Source organism: Anabrus simplex, chromosome 1, assembly GCF_040414725.1.
Source record: "Anabrus simplex isolate iqAnaSimp1 chromosome 1, ASM4041472v1, whole genome shotgun sequence".
NCBI lineage: Eukaryota > Metazoa > Arthropoda > Insecta > Orthoptera > Tettigoniidae > Anabrus > Anabrus simplex.
Window position 1 is genome coordinate 235,366,210 of NC_090265.1, and position 21,979 is coordinate 235,388,188.

At 37.7% G+C, this 21,979-nt stretch overlaps 1 protein-coding gene across 1 annotated transcript in view; it reads right to left on the reverse strand.

Moving 5' to 3' along the window:
• LOC136864374 (transducin beta-like protein 3) overlaps positions 1–21,979 on the reverse strand; it is a 157,975-nt gene that overhangs the window by 110,610 nt on the left and 25,386 nt on the right. Inside the window, exon 4 of the mRNA XM_067141294.2 lies at positions 8,837–9,011. Coding sequence (XP_066997395.2) covers positions 8,837–9,011 — 175 coding nt within the window. The remainder of the gene's footprint in view (positions 1–8,836; positions 9,012–21,979) is intronic.

A 21,979-nucleotide genomic window follows, 5' to 3' on the forward strand; every position in this document is an offset into this window, starting at 1 on the left:
GATCACTTTTAGTTTACCGGTTTGCATGAGTGAGTTTATATTGTGTGTAGGGAAGTATGTTATCTGCTTTGGTTTGATTCTTGATTTTGTCTCATTCGTGTATGTAGTACTGGGGTATTTCCGTGCCTCCGACTTCACGGTATCTTTCAGGTGGCAGCCCACCGTATCCGAATGCTGCCTTCTCTGAACTCTTGGTTCAGCCGGTGGAGTATTCCTTAAAAGACCTTCCATGGTTGACTGTCAAGGTGTCACCTGTGTGGGACTAGGTCCCGAATTACAACTCTGGATGTGATCCAGTGAGGTGATAATGAGGCCGCTCCTCTGGAGTACAAACGCCTTGTGCAGCCGCCCCTAACCTGGAGAACAGACGCTGCATAATGGATTCCAGTGGCATTTCCTCCACTGTGGGGACCATCACCCCACCCAAAGGGGCTCATTCGCCCGAAGCCGTTGGCCCCCTTAGGGAGTCAGGTTATTTCCCGCCGCCCAACACTCGGCGTTGGCACTTTTACAGCTGGGTGCCAGACCAGCAAACCCTCCTCCTTTCTCATTCCGGACTTGGGACCGGACAATGGCGGAGTTTGCTTTTTGCTTTATAAAAAAACTGCTGTCTCAATTTTTAATCCATACTGGCAATGTATAAAGTTTACAGGCACACAATACAAACGTTGCTTTAGGCACACTATACACACGTTGATACACACATTACATTACGTGCACTATCACTATCAGCCATATTCAATAGTTTTTACGATGTGGCCTCTTTAAGTCCGATGCAAGGTAGGTTTTCATGAGGTCTCCATCTGGGACGGTCTTGAGCGATGTTCTGCCAATTGATCCCAGTAATCTTACGGATGTCTTTATCCCATCTGTCCAGTAGTCTTTCCCTAGGTCTCAGATGATCTTTCGGACTCCACTCAAGCACAAGCTTTGTCCACCGACCATCAGTTCTCTGAGCAACATGGCCTGCCCACTGCTATTTTAGGGTAAACACCCTTTCTAAAATGTCACTGACCTTTGTGACTGACCTGATGTAATCTGCTCTCCTCCTGTCTTTCTTCGTGAAGCCTAGCATGAACCGTTCCATAGGTCGTTGGGTTGTTCTGAGTTTTTGCTTAACAAACTCGCTCAATGTCCAGGTTTCACAACCGTAAGTCAGTACAGGGAGAACACTCTGGTCAAAGAGTATCTTCTTCAGGTGGGTTGGCATGTTGGATTTACCCAGCCAATTGAACAAGCAGGTTTCTGCCGAGGTTTTGGAACAATCGACCACATACTCACCCTTCGTGAAGTTATCAGCAGAAGTAACGAATATCAAATGCTGCTCTGTCTAGCCTTTGTGGACTTTGAACTGATTCTATTTGTCAGCACTTTGGTGAAAACCTTGTAAAGGACAGAAAGCAAGCTAATAGGATGATAGTTTCTGATGTCATGTATGTTCCCTTTTTTGTGCAGGAGAATTATCATTGCTCTGTTCCAAGATGGAGGGATGAATGCATTGCGTAGACAAGAAGTGAATATTTTTGCCAAGTGGCTTAAAGTTTCATCACCAGCAAGTTTGAGAACGCTAACTGAAAGGTTATCGCTACCTGCGACTGATTCTTTTTTCATACTGTTTATAGCATGTCTGATCTCAGATGGGAGAACTTCCGGGACTTGGGAAATGTTGGGTAAGTCAGGTAAAGACAGGTTATCATCAACCTTCTCGTACAACTTGCTATAAAAGTTCCTGATGAACTCAAGAAGTTCTTCCCTATCAGTAGTTCGTCCGTTGTCCCCATCTAATGCAATTAATTGCTTCTTCCCAATCTGTAGCTTCCTTTTAGCAGACTTCAAACTTATTTTTTCAGATAAGCAAGTTCTTAGAGTATCTTCATTGAATTTCTTTAAGTCATTTTTAATTCTCTTTCTTATGGTTTTGCACAGCTTAGAGTACTGTATTTTGTCACAGTCAGACTGAATTTTCATTTCTCTCCTCTTCTTTAGCAGGTTCCTGGTAATGTCACTGAGTTTCTTATCCCGCGTGTTATTCTTTTTCAACCCTCCAATTACTTCAGCTGTATCCATTAGCATTTTTGCCAGATTTTCACCAGTTGTTTCATGTAGGCTTTGTTGAAGGGCTTGATGGAATTTCTCTTTATTTTCTTCTAGATATTTAAGATTTATTTGTTTCTCTTTATTTTCTTGATGTTTAAGATTTATTTGTTTCTTTTTCTCCTGCACTAGTTTAAGTCGATGTTCCCTAATGTTTAACTCGGCTATACACACTTTATTTTATGAATGAAATCATCATGAGACAAAAACAAACAAAAGACGTAGTATGGTAGAGATGTAAAATCGTAATGTTCATTGGCTTATGGTAAACTTTGCGCTCCTACCCAACCAACAATAGTGTGACTTCTTGCATTGGAAGACGTGCAAAGTTTATTGGTTACTTTCAAACCGATATCCTGCTTGACCAATTGCTAGGGGTGGTGAATTTTAGCATTTTGAAATCAGAAATTTAGCATTTTGTAGCGTTTATACCTTTGCAATTTAGCATTTTATATCATTTTGGATAAAAATACATGGGATAACACTGTTAAATGAGTAATGTATCTTTTGAAACAAACATTATTATGAAATTAAAATCATGTTTGTAAAAGTTAATAGTGAGATAAAAATTGATAAAGTAAAGTTAGTTGTTAATATATTTTAAATTAAATTAATATCGGTTAAAGCACAGAGAAAAGTAGAACAATTGATACAGCCTACGCATAACACACAAAAAAAGAGGTTTACACTGATGCAAAACTGGAATAATATAGTGAAAATACACAAAAAAAGTTCATACACAAGTTCATGAATCAGCAACACTGTCACAGAATGCACTGTCCTGTCATTTGCAATGAAACTGTATTTGCTGAAATATTTTTCAGCATTTATGCCGTTGGTAGGAGCCCAAATACATTGCAGAGCTACTTGGGCAAATTCTGGGTATTTGAGCTTAACTGCCAAGAACATATGTAGGCAGTCCATACCTTTATTTTTCTGCATAATTTGTGTAAGTTAGGAATACAAATACAGTGAAACCTCATTAAGACGTTTCTGCAGGGGACAAAGAAAAACGTGTTTAGCGAGAAAACGTACTAATGAATATATGAATAAAAACTATCCAACAGCATACCTGCCAACTTTTGAAAAGGAATATCAATAAAACTCACACGTGACAAAAAAAATCGAAGGATTTTTGACATACCCCGGCTTAAGAAGAAGTACAATATTAGAAGGATCCACCTTTCAATACTCCGTTGTAAGTTGAACTAAAAAGAAGTCATAACTTGTTTATTGGGACCGGTTTCGACACATTACAAGTGTCATCATCAGCCAAATAGTAAAATAGGGCTTGACGAAAATAGTAATACTTCTGGGCTACAAAATACAATAATTCATGCTTTAAACAGGATACTTCAATTAAATCATACCTACTTACAGTACATCATAGGCCAATGATTTGCAGATGAACATATCAATCAAGAAGAAATCCATGTTAAACAGCAGCATGTGTGGTGAATATTACTTTGGAGCATACGTAATAAGACTTCCTTGATAAATTAAGCAGATATGCGATGACTGAAAAAGGCTTTACACAATAAAACTTGTTTAACGTAACACAGGCAAGAAATAATAGAATACACACTGCAAATCACACACTACTTCGACTTTAAATTCATACAACTTTTATTATAATTTGGGTCCACCTTATTCAATACATGAAAATTGTTGCGTAGATTTAAGTACAACATATATTTGAAACAGTACTAGTTTCGACGCCCGTCTGCGTCATCATCAGCTGATAGAAGTTTGTGGAAAAATTGACAATTATATCATGTTTATCAACGTCAAAATGATCACAACTTAAAACCATATTAACATCATAAAACTGTGCTAAAAATATACTATCTCTAAGTTCATATTTTCTACAAGTCCCAGACTTGCGAGTCTTATGCCATAAACTAATAAAAACATATGCAAACCGGTTTGCTCACTTATGATATAAAGTGGATTTAAAAGAACAAATTAAAATAGAATAGTCTTGAATCACAATGTGCTTAATTTATCGCACCTCTTAAAACTTGACGTAGTATCGTAGTAGAAATAATTCAATAAAAACTACAGTGTCCCTTTAATGGAACAATCCTAATGAGGTGAAAACAAGCAATAAGTCCTTTGAGATGTTATCAAGAACAACGTTCCCAGTTCAATGCGGACCTGTAATAATAAGAATGTAATAAACTATCACTTTACCGAAGAGGCAAGATATAAAATAATGTCTTCTAACGTAATTGTTTTTACGTGACTCACCTCAAAAGGTCGCTGTCTATGCGAAGCGCAATGAAGCACAGCAAGCAGTGTTGTGATCAAGTGTCCAAGGTTGGTTGGGACTGAAGAGGGGAAGTAGGGGAAAGTGGGAGGAGCAACTGAGGAACGGCAATTTGCTGGAGCTCTGGAGGGCGTGGTCGTAAGAAGCAACTAGCAAAGCTATTACGCATAATATGAAACACCAAACTATTGACCGGGACATGTAAGTTTTTAAAAAATGCAATAAGGAAATCAAATAGAATATTTAAATTTTCAGACTTGGGACTTGTAGAAAATATGAACTTAGAGGCAATATATTTTTAACACAGTTTCATGATTCACAATTAAGTATTTATTTATTTTCCACCTAGTCGATACAATGATTGCTTAAGGCAATTTTTAATGGTCAAAAGTGGTACATGTTTCGTATATTATCAACATCTTCAGCCACATAACACTGTTTAGATGAAAAATATATAAAATTGACAAAGTAATGCTTTAGAGGACACACTTTGTCAATTTTATATTTTTTCATCTAAACAGTGTTATGTGGCTGAAGATGTTGATAATATACGAAACATGTACCACTTTTGACCATTAAAAATTGCCTTAAGCAATCATTGTATCGACTAGGTGGAAAATAAATAAATACTTAATTGTGAATCTATTGAAGTGCGATACGGACCATGAAGCTGATTTTATGTAATCAGTTTCATGATGTTAATATGGTTTTAAATTGTGATCATTTTGACGTTGATAAATATTATATAATTGACAATTTTTCCACAAACTTCTATCAGATGATGATGACGACGAAGATGGGCGTTGAAACTAGTACTGTTTGAAATATATGTTGTAATTAAATCTACGCAACAATTTTTATGTATTGAGTAAGGTGGACCCAAATTATAATAAAAATTGTAATCTTGATTCAATATGGACAAACAATGAAGTTTATTAATTTAACTTTAAATTCATGGTTGTGGCCTTCTTAGCCTCTTGCAAAAAGTCTTGAGAAAATGTTTTGTCATAACAGGGACCAGAACTCCTGGTCTTCAAAATAGAAATATATTCCAGAGATTCATTGGACGTGGATGATCTGAACACTGTTCTATTTTTCTTCACAAGGCTGAAAACACGTTCACATTCTGGATTGCTATGGTGTATAGTGAGAATAGAGAGCATTACTCTAGAAATTTGGTTATACTTAAGAAGTCCATCGGCTCCACGAATTCCTGATATTTGTGCCCAACTGGAATCACTCGCAGCATCTTGATTTGCAACCAAAGTGTTATCTACCTGAAGAGCTGTGAACTGCCTCTGAAGCTCATTCACCACCTCATCTGTACTTTCATTCTCGACCTTGCATAACATGATAGGAAACTTTTCCAAGAAAAAACGAATGGAAGAAAACTGTGCATCTTCAATTTTGTCTAACCTAGCAACTTGAGCATGCTTTAATACATCATCCTTGAGTGGAAACTTGTTAATGATGTAGTCACAGGCAGTACAAAAGTAGTTTCTCACTGATGAAAAGAAAAGGGATTTATCTGTATCCTGTAGATCATTCACTATGTTCGAAGTCTGAATGCCAATAACTAACTCATCATCACTTCTTTGATTTTTAATCAAGTTGTACTCGACTTCAAGCAATGAGGAGCTTTTGACAATTTTGGGCTTAACAAACATGGTGAACAACTGCTTAACCATAAAAGTTGGCAGGTATACAACAGGGATATGGAAACACTAGATGACATCAGGGCAACACTAGATATGATTTTCTGACATCAGGGCAACACTAGATATGATTTCCTGACATCAGGGCATTTTGCGTCCTGTATTCACGGATCCAGTGAAAACTATAGGCCTATCTACCATTTCTAAAGATGAGAGAAAATTATTAAAAGGTGTGAAAAACACAAGAGAACAAATATGAAAAACCTTTTCTGCTGGGGATTATAAAATAACAAGTACCAGTACACTGAAAGGTGTGAAAAATACCAGACAACAAATATGAAAACATAGTGATCTGGGAAGTCAACAATACAGAAGTCCAAATCCAACTAAAGGCTTTAAATGACAATATTGAGAAATATGGTATGAAAATCAGTATGGAGAAGAGCAAAACAACGGTGACGACAAGAGGAGAAAGAAAAGGAATCATTAGTATCAGGGGACAAAACCTTGAGGTTGTTGAATGCTTCAAATATTTGGGAAGATGCAAGACTGAATAAGGAGATCAACAGAAGGGTACAAGGGTGGAATATGTTCCACCACAATGTAAGGAACTTGGTGTGGAACAGAGAAGTTGCTATGAAATGTAAAGAGATAATGTACAAGATGTACTATACAGATGTTTTTAATGTAACATTCGTCCACTGAATAACACAATAAATACCATATTCATGTGAATAATACCCGCATATTTTTTTTTTAATTGAGGCACGAAATTGGGGTGCGGGTTTTATTTGAGTCAATGTTGGCATTTTTTTTCAAAACCAGCCCTCCTAAAATTAGAGTGCGGGGATTATTCGGGGGCGGGGATTATTTGCGTAAATACGGTATGCACATAGTGGTGTGCAACATGATGTGGCTAGACAATGAAATCTCGTTAGTGCATTCTTCATTAACACATTTTCCTACTACTTCCACTTGTCCCAGCCTCCTCACTTTCATCTAACCTATCCGACCTCACTTGGTCAACTCTTGTTCTTTTCTGACCCGACGGTATTAGAGCACTCGAGGCCTGGGGAGTCTTTCATTTTTGTGCCCTTCGTGGCCCTTGTCTTTCTTTGGCTGATGCTGGGCTGAGTAGCTCAGATGATTGAGGCGTTGGCCTTCTGACCCCAACTTGGCAGGTTAGATCCCGGCTCAGTCCAGTGGTATTTGAAGCTGCTCAAATACATCAACCTCATGTAAGAACTCCTGCAGGACAAAACTCCGACATCTCAGCTTCTCCGAAAACCAGAAAAGTAGTTAGTGGGACGTAAAGCCAATAAATTTATTATTATTCTTTGGCCGATGTTTTCATTTTTTTGAAGTGTTGAATCCCTTCCATTTTTTCTCTCTGATTAGTGTTTTACAGAGGATGGTTCCCTAGTTGTACTTCCTCTTTAAACAACAATCACCACCATCACCACCTCCTTCGGATGTCGTAAATTCGAAATCCTGATTCTCATCATTAGGGCTCGGATTTTACGATAAATATATATTTTAAACATTTTTCTATAATTACATAAATTATTGTTTTTCAGTTATTAGCTCATAATATTAACATCTTTTTATCAGTATGCTAGATATTTCAGTTTGTTGTATTTCTATTTTGTGCTACTTAAATGGGGAAGAACCTGTGAGCTATCTAATCTTAATATAAACATCTGCTGCCCTACATGCAGAGTGTATGTTATTCTATTTCAGCCTATCAGCAACAATGACAAGATTTGCAGGTGTTCATTTTTTCCCTCAAATTAAAATTGTAATTAGCTATATTACAAGATATTAGAATACAAATAATAATTACAGAGAATAAAGGTATTTACTTGTGTAACTCAATACCATAAATCGTACATCTTCCATACTTCCTGTGGCAGTACAACTGCCACTGGGTAAAATTAACAGAATACAGCATCACTCCCCAAATTCAAGACGTACCAAAATCTTGTGATCTTTTCTGCTAACAATTTTAACATTGCACTAACTCCAGTATGATAGGTATTTGGCAACAACATAGTTGCAGTTTAATTAAGGTACAGGCCCGGTATCTGCCTAACAAGAAAATGGGAAACAATGGAAATCTTAACAACTACTGATAGCTGACTTCAATCGCACCATCTCCTGAATGCAAATTTACAGCTATACAACCTGTACCATGCATAAAACTTGCATGGTAATCTTGTGACCTCTGTGGAATATCAAATCGACTTCAAAACCTACAATTAATAATGCCTTTTAAAACTTGAAAGATTTTTGAAACTTCTATTTGAATTAATGCTGTTAGTTGCTTCTCTAGTTCTCTGAATTTTACTTTCCATCCCTTTCCTGAGCTCCTATCATAGATGGGTTTTTTCCCCCTGTGTTTTAAAGTATCTTTATATTTAGCTCAGTGATGTCAAACTTTCAAGTATCAGCATGATTATTTGTTCATTTAATATGAACTTAAAAATGTATGCTGTAGCACTGCTTAGAATGGCCTATTAACCCACATCTAAGTGCCTGGGCATTAGAACACAGATCAGAGATGATCAGCAAATCAAAATTTACACACTCATATTTTTTGTTCTCACCCATCTTCATACGTCAAATACCATCAGATCATAGATTGTAACAATAATGCCATGATTCTTATGAAAAACACAAGAGTATTACAAAGTACTTTCTAACTCTGATGTTACTACCTTCACAAAACAACTGCTGTAAATTTAGAATCAGCTTCTGCTTCTTCTTGACCTCTTCCCAATTACCTACTTTAGCAGATATAAAAACACAATTAGTTTACTTGACAACTCCTGCAGCTCCACGAAGACTGGAAGTACATGTCTGTTTCTGCAAGTCCCATAAACGGACACCACCATCTGTCCCTCCACTCACAAGTTGAAGGCCTGAAGGACTCAGGGCTAGACTTGCCACCGGACCCTTATGAACACTTTTCCATGACTTGAGGAGAACTCCGTCTGAAACAGCAGTTGTAATTTCAATAAATGGTAACTACTCAGCAAGAAGTTTCACAAGATATTACAACAGCTACCAACGAAGGTGCACAACATATAAATTATGGTATTAACCAAACAACACAAATGTAAGCTATGTGTTAGATAGCCATTTCTGTTCTTTCATTTAGGTCTCAGACAAGTAAATTTCTTTCACAATAGCTAGTGTGACATTCAGATATCACTGAATAGAAATTCGAGGATACGATATCTCCAGTAGGGTCTAGCTTAGTTACTAGTTTTTTTCCTATGGAAGCTTAAGAGTTGAATCAAGATGACAGTCAAGTGGATTCCTCATCTGGAGTCAGGAAGAACATCCAGTCACACTCCAAATGACACAGGTTTACAATAAGAATCCAGAAATAACTTGGTAATATAGTTTTACATGCTAATTTCCTACCCCTCTCTTTAAAAATCATAGTCAGTTCTCATTATAACACAAAAATTTTTCCAAGATCTTGTTCATGCAATAACAAAACTCTGATTATACTAGGATATTATTCCTAAAACATACATTTTACTTCTTAACTGTACATATTACTCACACAAATTACAAGAATTAAATTTTGGTTTACAATTTTTCAAAAGCAAATATTAATACAGTAATGACTTCTACTAGCAAATTTTATTCCAGTCTGTAAATGATTTATATTTACTTTCTGTGCCAACAAGGAAAAAAATGGACAATGCTAGCAAAATTTCTTCAATAAGACCTACTTTTCTGGCTTTTATTCATTTATTAGGGGTCAGTACTAATGTGGATTAAGCCTAGTTTTACAACCAGATGCTCCTCCTGATGTCAAACCTATAAGGATGTACAGTATTCAGTATTGTATGTTTCTGTGGTAGTTGGTAGTGTTGTTTGTAATTGTAAAGGTTCATCAATATGGACCAAACATGAAGATTATATGATATTTGTAAACGAAGACGTGAATTAAGACAATTACAGAGATTCAGTTTCCAAGCTAGGGGGAAATATCCAAACACGGCTAAAATCCCCAGCCCAGTCCAGAATCAAACCCGGGGCCCTCTGAACCAAAGGCAGTACACCGTCCATTCAGTCAAAGGAGCCGGATCCTTCAAGAAGATCATGACAGAGGAATTTCCTTACCTTCTACCCCAAACTTCAGGGACCTTTCAAGCAAATTGACTCTAAGACTGCTTTGAAGCAAATGATACCTTGAAAAACCAATAGCACAGATGACCTTACAGTAGAGGTGTGGTATTTTAAACGATGGGATACTGCAGTCTGGTTAACATAACTCATCAACTCAATTGATAAAGAGGGATGAATGACCAAATGGCAACTGCATCACCGCACTCCCCTTCAAAAAATGAGAGAAGTCTCACTAAGTGTGTTTCATTAACACCCAATCCAACTTCTGAGCCTTACGATAAAAATCTTAGCAAGCACTCTCAAAAAACAGATTCACAAAATCAAAATGAACAAGAATGTAGCTGATTGCTGAAAAATCAGTACACCTGTCAATAAATTCATATTTATGGCTCCTAGTTGAAAAACACTGACAGATGTATAAGCCACTCCATTTAGTTTTTCCAGACCTCAAGATGGCCTTTCATCACATACCACATGACTTGAGTTCAACAACACCAGGCATCTTGTTATTTGGGTGCAGCTACTTTATCCATTGCCAAGTAGCTATGTCCAAGTTGTTGCATCTCAGCATCTGACAACTTTTGCATTACACTCAGCATCCATCAAGGTTTGACATAATCACAACTTCTGTTCATCTTTGTGATGAACATTGCTACAACAGACCTGATCAGACTGAAACCCTGGACCCTTCTCCACAATGTGGAGTAGAGTGCTCATTGCCATGAAACCGAAAATGTGTCCTGTTTGCCTGAAGAATCTTGAGAATGACGCCAAGGCCGTGTGGGTGGAATTTACAAGCAATGGTGCAAAGTTTCTCGTAGGATCAGCTTATCAAGCCCTGAAATCGGTACAGCATATTGTCCCCTTTAAAAGTGGTCATAATTTATTAAAAAGAAAATGATTTATTTCATCAGCGTGTTGGAACATTATTTTAATCGGCAAGAGGGTGAGACTCTGTATTTCGTGCTAGTGCGAGCCAGTCACTTCGCGAACCGGTTTTTCCCGACCTACAGAGAGAACGAGGAAGCAGGGTGGAATTCCTGTTATGTGGCCTTCAGACACATGTGTGCGTACCACGTGACACGGCGAGCAGCCTGATCTCAATCGATCAATAAATGGAAAGTCAAGTGACGTAAAACTGGAGCAGCCAATAAAAATGACAATCTTCACAGGAATTCAACAAATCCACCAATTACATATAATTAAGAGACACACCTATGTCTTGATATAGGAAATTAATGGTAATTCCAGAGGAAATTTTGTAGAGGGTTTTATACTTCTGAACGCGGAATTTGAGCATTACTCTGACTGCAGCAACGGAAGAGACTGGACGTCGTTTGCTTCATCGGAAGACTTTACCTTAGAGAAGGCATCGAGGACTGTATAAGCAGCAATTCAGACACTCGAAAAATTAGCTTCGATTTATTTAGGGTTGTCCTAAGATAAGTGTCTTCATCCAAATTATAAAGCATCGTGAGTGAATCCTGGGCTATTTCTAAGACTTTTGTTAGTTTCAGCTTTCTACAAGAACTTGGAAGAAGAAAGGTCCTTAGTTCGAGTTACGGCAAGATGGTTATCCAGTTCCGCGAAGAATACTGCAAGTTCCTGTATATCTTCAGCTTCTCCATGAATCACTAAACATGTAAGGCATCGGACATGGGCGAGACTTCGTTCGATGGAAGGTGATGTGACCACGTGCTAGATCTTCAGCCAGAATCCAGTTCACACCAGCCACATGAGTATTCTTTAAGAATTCAATTTCTTTCTATCTTTGTAAAACGTTTGTAAGCGTAGCCTTACTTTATTCACTTAGATTTCTATTAGTTTTGCAGTAGTTTGACTTTTCATTCTTCTTTCTTTGTGAGAGGTAGTTAGTGCTCTGGAATGAGTGTGTATTTGTTCTATTAGTTAGAAATGAGTGTGTGTCATCGAGAGAGACCTCAACTGTCCTAAGAATTAAGAAGGCAGGAGAGATAAAAATAATTGAACCCCGCGTTAAATTTGATCAGTTTGAAATAATTTGGAAAATTAATTGAGACAAATTAGGACAGTGTTCTTGTGTTTTTCTTAGTGTAGAATTTCATTCTACGATTGTACGGCATGTTTGTGGGTTCGAGTTTGTTTAGAGTCATCCGAATAACTTCACACGACAGCTTTGCGAATGAGATTATGCACGGTCAGGAATATAATAATAATGAGTAAAAATAATTAAAGCTAATTACGGGCTAAAATTGTTTAATAAGGTCATGGGTTTAATGTTAGTTATTCTTGGAAAGTGTTATCGTGTGCTCACTTTATGTAAAGTAAGCCTGGGACATGGCAATTCTCCGGACGGAGTATCGACGAGTTATATGTATGTTTTCTGCGCTATTAATTTGAGTATGACTTGCAGATGGGCATTGTATTTGAGTAATTTATGCATCCATTAGAGTCAAATTTTGGGAAGAGATGTGTCACTGGACATGATTTCTTCGAGTTTCCATGCAGAATAATTGAGAGCCACGACATTATGATGAATAAAAATAAATACCGCAACTCATGTACCGTAAGCGCGTATTCTAATATTTGACCTGTGTTATAGTTATTCTACTCGCTTAATTGGGATGATTTCTATTTAAAATATTCCTTGAACATCGTTGTATAGTTAATTTCTTCGTATAAGTGATAACCTTAATTCTATCACATTCTGAATTGATACCTGGGATGTGCGTGATAGTGTCATCTAGAGAATGGTTTACCTAATTTGCAGTAAATCCTAAATTTAATAATAATGGGATAGTGTTCGTGTAAATAATATTATAATAATGCCGTGTACCCATGTGTGATGTGAGATTTGATCCTATTCTGTGTTTTTGAATGTTTCTTGTACGATTTTGTGACGATATTCTCCATTATGTGCGTCAAATTTTTGACCGATTTGTATTATTTCGCGTGTCCGTAATTGGATCAATTTTGAATCTTTAGAAGATTTTATTGTAATTTAAGATAGATTAGGGCCTAATTCACTAAGTTAAAGTGAATAAGAGAAGGCAACGTCCGTGGACTGATGTCACGAGATTTAATTATTAGTTATTGTACAGTCACTTTCTGCATAAAATTGAGCAAAAGCTAGGTTGATATAAGTTCAAGTAAAAATTTATTACAAGAAGTTTAATCAATTAATAATGATAAAAATGAAGTAATTATAAAAGGGAAAGTCTAAGGAAGACGTGCTAACCATAAATTGATGAATTAAATAATTTTTAATAATTTAAATAAGGAAGAGGAAATAATCATTTTCTTGGAAATAAGCTAAATCCAAGAGGGAATATTTTAATTTAAACAATTTGATTACCATTATAGGAGAATGATATCAGATATTATTTTGTTTTTCTATTAATTTTTCAGTAAATTAATGATTCCTATATTTATTATTACAGAAAGAAACAGTCGTTGAATTTAATTTTGAGCGAGATCCCTCATGAATGATAGCACGAGGAGAAGATGTTTTCAAGAATCAAACCCAGATTTTGTGAATTTAATTGTTTTTCTTTAAAAGAGTGTCAGTTTTAATAAACGTGTAAACCTATTTTAGTCTTCTTTCATTTGTCGCTAGTCCTTCATCTATCCCTGCCTTTAAAAATTTCTGCACAGCCGATAGCGAACGGTCCACCACTGAGACCCTCGCTCTCCGGCGAGCTGAGCCCGGCATAAAGGGGGCAGGTATAGATTTGGCGGCCAACGTGGGGCCCGATTTATTGGCTGTACCAATAAAAGGACTCGATCTTGTAGTCCAGAATTTGGACAAAAACAAGATGCGGCGACAAATAAATAAAATTTTCCAGGTTATTTTTGAAACATTTATTAGCCCAAAATTTTGTGGCGAACTGCACTCAGGTTAAGTTTAGGAAGGGCCTTGTTGTTTAATTATAAACAAAATCTGGACGATAGTTGTCAAAATTTTTATAGCGGCTATTTTCCGCATAATTTGGACTTAGGCTGTAGGATTGTATTTTGCGACGTTAATCTTCTCTGAAGGCTGTGACATCAATCCACTTGTGACTGATGAATTGGATTCTGGTTTGTGGCCATCGAACTTAGTCCTCCCATGTCTGAATTGCCGTTTATTTCAAAGGAAAATGAGTACTGTAACAATGGAGGATTTACGTAGACTCCTAGACGGAGTAGTGACAGACTTACATAATAATTTAAAACGGGAAATGAATGAGAATCAAACTAAATTAGAGCAAAAACTCAGTGAAAATAACGAATTATTAGAGCTAAAACTTAATGAAAACAGTGAATTATTAGAGCAAAAACTCAGTGAAAATAGCATGTCATTAGAACAAAAACTTAGTGAAAATTTAGAGCATAAACTTAGTGAAAATAATGAATTATTAGAGCAAAAACTTAGTGAAAATAATGAATTATTAGAGCAAAAACTTAGTGAAAATAGTGAGTTAATAAAACGGGAACTCAAAGGTACTATTGAGGAAATTCAAAGCAAGACAGAGGAAAATATCGAAAAGCTACACATGGACGTTAAATTATTTAACGGGAAGTTAGCTTCAGTTCAAAGTGAATTGGTATCTATGAAGCAAAATTTTTCAAATTTAAAGGGAGAAATCCAGGTCGGAATAGACAATGCCATGTCAGCTATGTCTAATGAATTTAGTGAAAGGCTAGCTAAAGTACAAACTGGGATATTGCAAGGATTAGGCAAGTATAAGGATGAGGTGCAAGATAAATTTCAAGCGATTGAGGAGAAAATCGATGAGAATGCACAGGACTTAACAGCAACCAAAACAGCATGGTCTAGGAAATTCACGCAAATTTTCGAAACTGTGAAACAGGTAGAAAAGGGCGTTATTGCTGAAATAAAAGTAGCCCAAACCACCAACTCAGAGCGACTTGAATATTTTTACGAAACGATTCAGGAGACACAACAGAGTTTGCAAACTATGAAAACTTCAATAGATAAAGAAATAGGAGAGGTCAAAGCTAGTTCGGAATCTTATAAACAAGAACTACAGAATGGAATTCAGGAACTCACTAAAGAATTACAATTGCTTAAATTGCAAGGCGAAAGTCATAATATATATTTTTTTTTTTTTTTTTGCTAGGGGCTTTACGTCGCGCCGACACAGATAGGTCTTATGGCGACGATGGGATAGGAAAGGCCTAGGAGTTGGAAGGAAGCGGCCGTGGCCTTAATTATGGTACAGCCCCAGCATTTGCCTGGTGTGAAAATGGGAAACCACGGAAAACCATTTTCAGGGCTGCCGATAGTGGGATTCGAACCTACTATCTCCCGGATGCAAGCTCACAGCCGCGCGCTTCTACGCGCACGGCCAACTCGCCCGGTAGTCATAATATTGTAACCAACACATTGTTAGAGAGGCAAAGTAATTTAGAGAAGAAGGTAACCGGAGAAATCTTATCTTCAACTCCGAAGCAGAACGACCAAATGAATGTCCATGACAATGTAAATGTCATCAATCCAGCTCCAGGATATAATAGCGGAGGAATAAGTCAGCTTAATACGTCAGGTCAAACACAGATAGTAAATATAATTCGAATGCAGGAAGACCATCCAAAAAAATTTAATAACGTAAAAGAGGTAACTCCCAGGAGTTTTATTAATGAACTACAGGAATATTTTCGGGACAACAAGATACCAGAAGAGCGCCAACTGCGAGTAACGGAAAGATATTTGGAGAATTCTGTACTGACGTGGTTCACAGCGTTCCGATATTCATTCGACAATTTCGAAGGATTTAAGAGGGCTTTCCTAGAAAAATATTGGAACACAGACATCCAACATAATCTCAAGACAGAGTTGTATGCTAAGAGGTATGCCCTATCCACGCCAACACGATTTTCGGAATTTTTCTCCAGTCAGCTACGTAAGCTACGAGAGCTAGACACACCTCCATCGGAAGCCGAATTAATAAAGGTTATTACCAGGCAACTTCCAGCAGAGACGCAACGAATTATGATCGCTTCAAATGTACAAACCGCAATTCAAGCTGAAGCCATATTGCGACAACTCGACATGACATCTAGAGAACCACAGAGGCGAAATCCCGGCCAAGAACAACAAGTTTTCCAAGCCAATGTCGCCAGACCTGAAGAAAGGAACATTGCTAACCAAGGGAGAAATTGGGGTAGAAACGTCGAAGGAAGACAACCTAGAGACCGATCTCCGAGACCAGGACGCCGAGACGATGAAGAATGGAATTATTCCAAACGTAATGTCCGAAGAAGACCATATGAAAACAACAGGGACAGATGGAGAAGAGAACCAGAGAATAGAAGACCCGAGAGACGGAAGAGAAACTGGAGAGAGGAAGAGAGAGAGAAGTATTTGCGTGAACTCCAGCAGTCTAGTCAAGAGCGTAAGAAATGGCATCGGGCTATACATGAGCAGGACGTCAACCCTGATATTGTGGGAGCGGAGAGTTTGGAGTATCAAAGAGCAAAACAAAGGGAAGATAAGGAACATTCGGAAGACGATGGGTACAATCAAGGTGCCATCAAAAAAAAAAACCCCTGAATTAGTAGGAGATAGTCTCGACACTAACCCTTATAGTAATAGTGAAACGCAAGAGTGGATTATTGTTCAAATTGATTCCTGGATGACAAGATCAGATGACCTACTCGAAGAAAATCTGGAGTCGAACACAAACTACCTAAAAACACTACCTATAATTTCGGCTAGAATATGTGGCGTAAGAGTGAAATGCTTAGTGGATACTGGATCTACAATTAGTGTCATTTCAACTTCTTTCCTAAATGATTTAAAGGACAGACATGATATCCCGATTATACCAGTATCTTACATTAAAATAAAAGGAATTATCCCGGATAAGACTGTGGCATGCAAACTACAGACACTGTTGTATGTCGAGATAGGAAATACAAAATTTCAGAACGTATTCTTGGCTATGTCAAATATAAAATTTAACATCATTCTAGGAGTTGACTTTTTGACATCTTACCATGCCAATATTGATTTAAATTCCAACCAGATTCTTTTTCGATTGGATGAGACATTTGAAACGGCTATAGTTAATCCAGCCGATATAAATGATCAGAGTGTGTTTTTCATTAATAACGCCTCGACATCGTGGGAATCCGAAGACCAGGAGGCCACAGAAGAGGTAAATCAGGCTCTGGATAATATCATAGAAGAGGGCGACGATGCAACACACCCGTATGACCTCATAAACTCTAAGGTTAACCAAGCTATAGGAACGGAAGAAGAGAGAGGCCAACTCCGAGAGTTATTGTTAAAGTATAAATCAGTGTTTGATGATAAACCAGGCCAGATCCCTGACTTTAAATATTCTTTAGTAGTCACAGATTGGACTCCGTTTAAAAAGAAGCCTTATCCGATCCCCGAGAAATTTCATTCTCGCGTAGGGAAAATTATTGCAGAAATGGAGAGAGACGGGATTATCATGAAGTCCAGTACACCATTCATAAGTGCTCTAGTGGTGGTACATAAACCAGATGGATCTCTGAGAATATGTTTAGACGCGCGAAATATTAACTCCAAACTGATACCAGAAAGAGACCAGGCGCCAGCAATTAAAGATGTCCTTAGAAAATTCCGTGGCATGAACTTGTTCACATCAGTGGATTTTACCTCCTCGTATTACCACATTCTTTTGGAAGAAAAGTCAAGATTATTGACTGGATTTATGTTTGACCAGCAAACATACGTTTTTAGAAAATTGCCCTTTGGCATTTCTAATGCCGCGGCCGCTCTTATCCGTGCCTTAGATAGATGCCTTACAGATGAAGTCAAGAGTTTTACTACTAAATATGTTGATGATCTGCTTATGGCGAGTGAAACATTCGAAGAACATCTGGTTAAACTAGAAAAATTGTTGAGCAATCTTTCGAAATTTGGGTTCCACATAAACCTAAAGAAATCACGCTTCTGCCAGTCTGAAATATTATTTTTAGGCCATATTATTGATGGAAAAGGGATAAGGCCGAACCCTATAAAAATTGAAGCTATTAGCAAATTTCCAAGGCCGATTCGTGTCAAACAAGTACGGCAGTTCCTAGGCATGGCCAACTTCTTTGCGAACCATTGTCCCAACTATACCCAAACGGTAGCTCCACTTCAAGATCTATTGAAAAAAGGTAACAGGTGGAAATGGAACGAAGAGTGTGACCTGGCATTTACCAAGACCAAAGAGATGCTGTTGAATTACGTTAAGCTAGGATATCCTGATTTTGGAAAACCCTTTATACTACAAACGGATGCATCTGGAATCGGAATTGGGGCTGTGTTATTCCAGGAGGACGGAGAGAAGCCGGAAAATAAAACTTACCTAGCCTTCGTTAGTCGAAAATTACGAAATCATGAAAAGCATTATTCCGTAACTGAGATAGAAATGTTATCCATAGTATTTGCATTGAAATATTGGCAGAAAATCATCTACGGATTTCCGATCATTATTAGAACAGATCATAAAGCTTTAACCTTCATGCTAAAGGCTACTATGGCATCAGAACGAGTATTTCGATGGACAATGTTTGTGCAACAATTCAACATTCAATTGGAGCATTGTTCTGGGAAGAGTAATTTACTGGCCGACTGTCTGAGCCGTAATCCTAATGAGGAAGTACTGGAAATCAACCAACTTGAACTAGTTCCCGAGGATCACGAATTCTTAAGAAAACTCAGATATATACGGCAAGCTCAAAAAAGAGACAGTGACTTAAGACCTATCATTGATTTCCTAGAGGGTAAAATTAAACCTAGAGATCCTGGATACCGTAGAATAAGAAGAAGAGCATCCCGGTACCAGTATTTAGATAACATTCTATTTAAATTTGTGGATCCGGAAAAATCAAAATTGAGGATTGTTGTACCTTCGAAATTATTTGAACCTTTGATTTGGCATGCACATCGAATTACCGGACATGGTGGTATCGATAAAACATTGGCTACCATCCAAGAAAAATTTATATGGGACAAACAAAGATCAATAGTGAGGAACATAGTTCGAACCTGTGACACATGCCAGAGGGTAAAGCCAAGCTCTCATTTATTGCAACATAATCCTATTCCAATCATACCTTCCGAGCCTAAACAGCTGTACGCAATGGATTTGTTCGGTCCCGTTCCTACATCAAAGAGAGGTAACCGACATGTTGTCGTCACCATCGATGTATTCTCAAAATATGTGACTTTATATCCAATTCAAAAGGCAAACTCAAAATCTGTTATTAGGCGAATCACCCGAAATTTAATTCCGCATATGGGCAAGCCTAAAGCACTTCTCACTGACCACGGATCGCAGTTCACATCTGCAGAATTTCGTGAAGCCATGCAACAACTTGGGATTAAACACATATTAAACTCGATCCGACATCCATCTAGTAACCCGGCAGAGAGAGTGATGCAAGAATTATCTAAATTCTGCAGAATATTTTGTGGAAATGCACACTGGCTTTGGATCGATGTTTTACCCATCATGATGGAATGTTTAAACAATACAGTACACGAGGCTACGTCACAGATTCCTGTTACTCTTCACTTCGACCGACAACCGCATCGACCTTGGGACGATATTGTCCAATGTCCTGGTAATCTGAAGCCTACGCTGGAAGAAAACATTCGGAAAGCCGCCACTTCATTGCGCGAGCAAGCTGAGCGGAGACAACGCAGAGTGAAGGATAAAAAGTTTTGCCGACCTCTCAAACTCAATGAATATGTTCTTTTGAAAAAGCCAGCTACGTCAGAAACAACTAGCAAATATTACGCCAAATTTGACCCACTTTTTATAGGTCCTTATAAAATTATAAAAGTTTATGGGAATAACGCTTACAGAATCCAGAGTCTAGATAAAAATTATGAAGGTATTCATAACGCCCAGAATTTAAAGAGTTATTATTCTTCTAAACCTGTAGATGGTCGTCATATCAATCTCATAATAGAAGAAGAAATACCGCGAGATATAGATGAGGATCCAACCTACCACCATGTTTCAACTCAAGTAAATTTACAAGACGAGATCTGTGAGGAATGCCGTGAATTGCAAGAGAAGGTAATGGATCAACTACGACGGCTTGGTGCTGCACTCGAGGCAGACAACGCGAGGCTTCGTGCTGGAACAGAACCCTAAATTGAGGTGACACATGATTACCACCTAAATTTTCAGGGAACATGTTAATTGGAGATTTCCTGTAATAATGATTCCATCTTCAGATCAAATCATTATTTAACCAAGGGAGAAATATGTCCCCTTTAAAAGTGGTCATAATTTATTAAAAAGAAAATGATTTATTTCATCAGCGTGTTGGAACATTATTTTAATCGGCAAGAGGGTGAGACTCTGTATTTCGTGCTAGTGCGAGCCAGTCACTTCGCGAACCGGTTTTTCCCGACCTACAGAGAGAACGAGGAAGCAGGGTGGAATTCCTGTTATGTGGCCTTCAGACACATGTGTGCGTACCACGTGACACGGCGAGCAGCCTGATCTCAATCGATCAATAAATGGAAAGTCAAGTGACGTAAAACTGGAGCAGCCAATAAAAATGACAATCTTCACAGGAATTCAACAAATCCACCAATTACATATAATTAAGAGACACACCTATGTCTTGATATAGGAAATTAATGGTAATTCCAGAGGAAATTTTGTAGAGGGTTTTATACTTCTGAACGCGGAATTTGAGCATTACTCTGACTGCAGCAACGGAAGAGACTGGACGTCGTTTGCTTCATCGGAAGACTTTACCTTAGAGAAGGCATCGAGGACTGTATAAGCAGCAATTCAGACACTCGAAAAATTAGCTTCGATTTATTTAGGGTTGTCCTAAGATAAGTGTCTTCATCCAAATTATAAAGCATCGTGAGTGAATCCTGGGCTATTTCTAAGACTTTTGTTAGTTTCAGCTTTCTACAAGAACTTGGAAGAAGAAAGGTCCTTAGTTCGAGTTACGGCAAGATGGTTATCCAGTTCCGCGAAGAATACTGCAAGTTCCTGTATATCTTCAGCTTCTCCATGAATCACTAAACATGTAAGGCATCGGACATGGGCGAGACTTCGTTCGATGGAAGGTGATGTGACCACGTGCTAGATCTTCAGCCAGAATCCAGTTCACACCAGCCACATGAGTATTCTTTAAGAATTCAATTTCTTTCTATCTTTGTAAAACGTTTGTAAGCGTAGCCTTACTTTATTCACTTAGATTTCTATTAGTTTTGCAGTAGTTTGACTTTTCATTCTTCTTTCTTTGGTGAGAGGTAGTTAGTGCTCTGGAATGAGTGTGTATTTGTTCTATTAGTTAGAAATGAGTGTGTGTCATCGAGAGAGACCTCAACTGTCCTAAGAATTAAGAAGGCAGGAGAGATAAAAATAATTGAACCCCGCGTTAAATTTGATCAGTTTGAAATAATTTGGAAAATTAATTGAGACAAATTAGGACAGTGTTCTTGTGTTTTTCTTAGTGTAGAATTTCATTCTACGATTGTACGGCATGTTTGTGGGTTCGAGTTTGTTTAGAGTCATCCGAATAACTTCACACGACAGCTTTGCGAATGAGATTATGCACGGTCAGGAATATAATAATAATGAGTAAAAATAATTAAAGCTAATTACGGGCTAAAATTGTTTAATAAGGTCATGGGTTTAATGTTAGTTATTCTTGGAAAGTGTTATCGTGTGCTCACTTTATGTAAAGTAAGCCTGGGACATGGCAATTCTCCGGACGGAGTATCGACGAGTTATATGTATGTTTTCTGCGCTATTAATTTGAGTATGACTTGCAGATGGGCATTGTATTTGAGTAATTTATGCATCCATTAGAG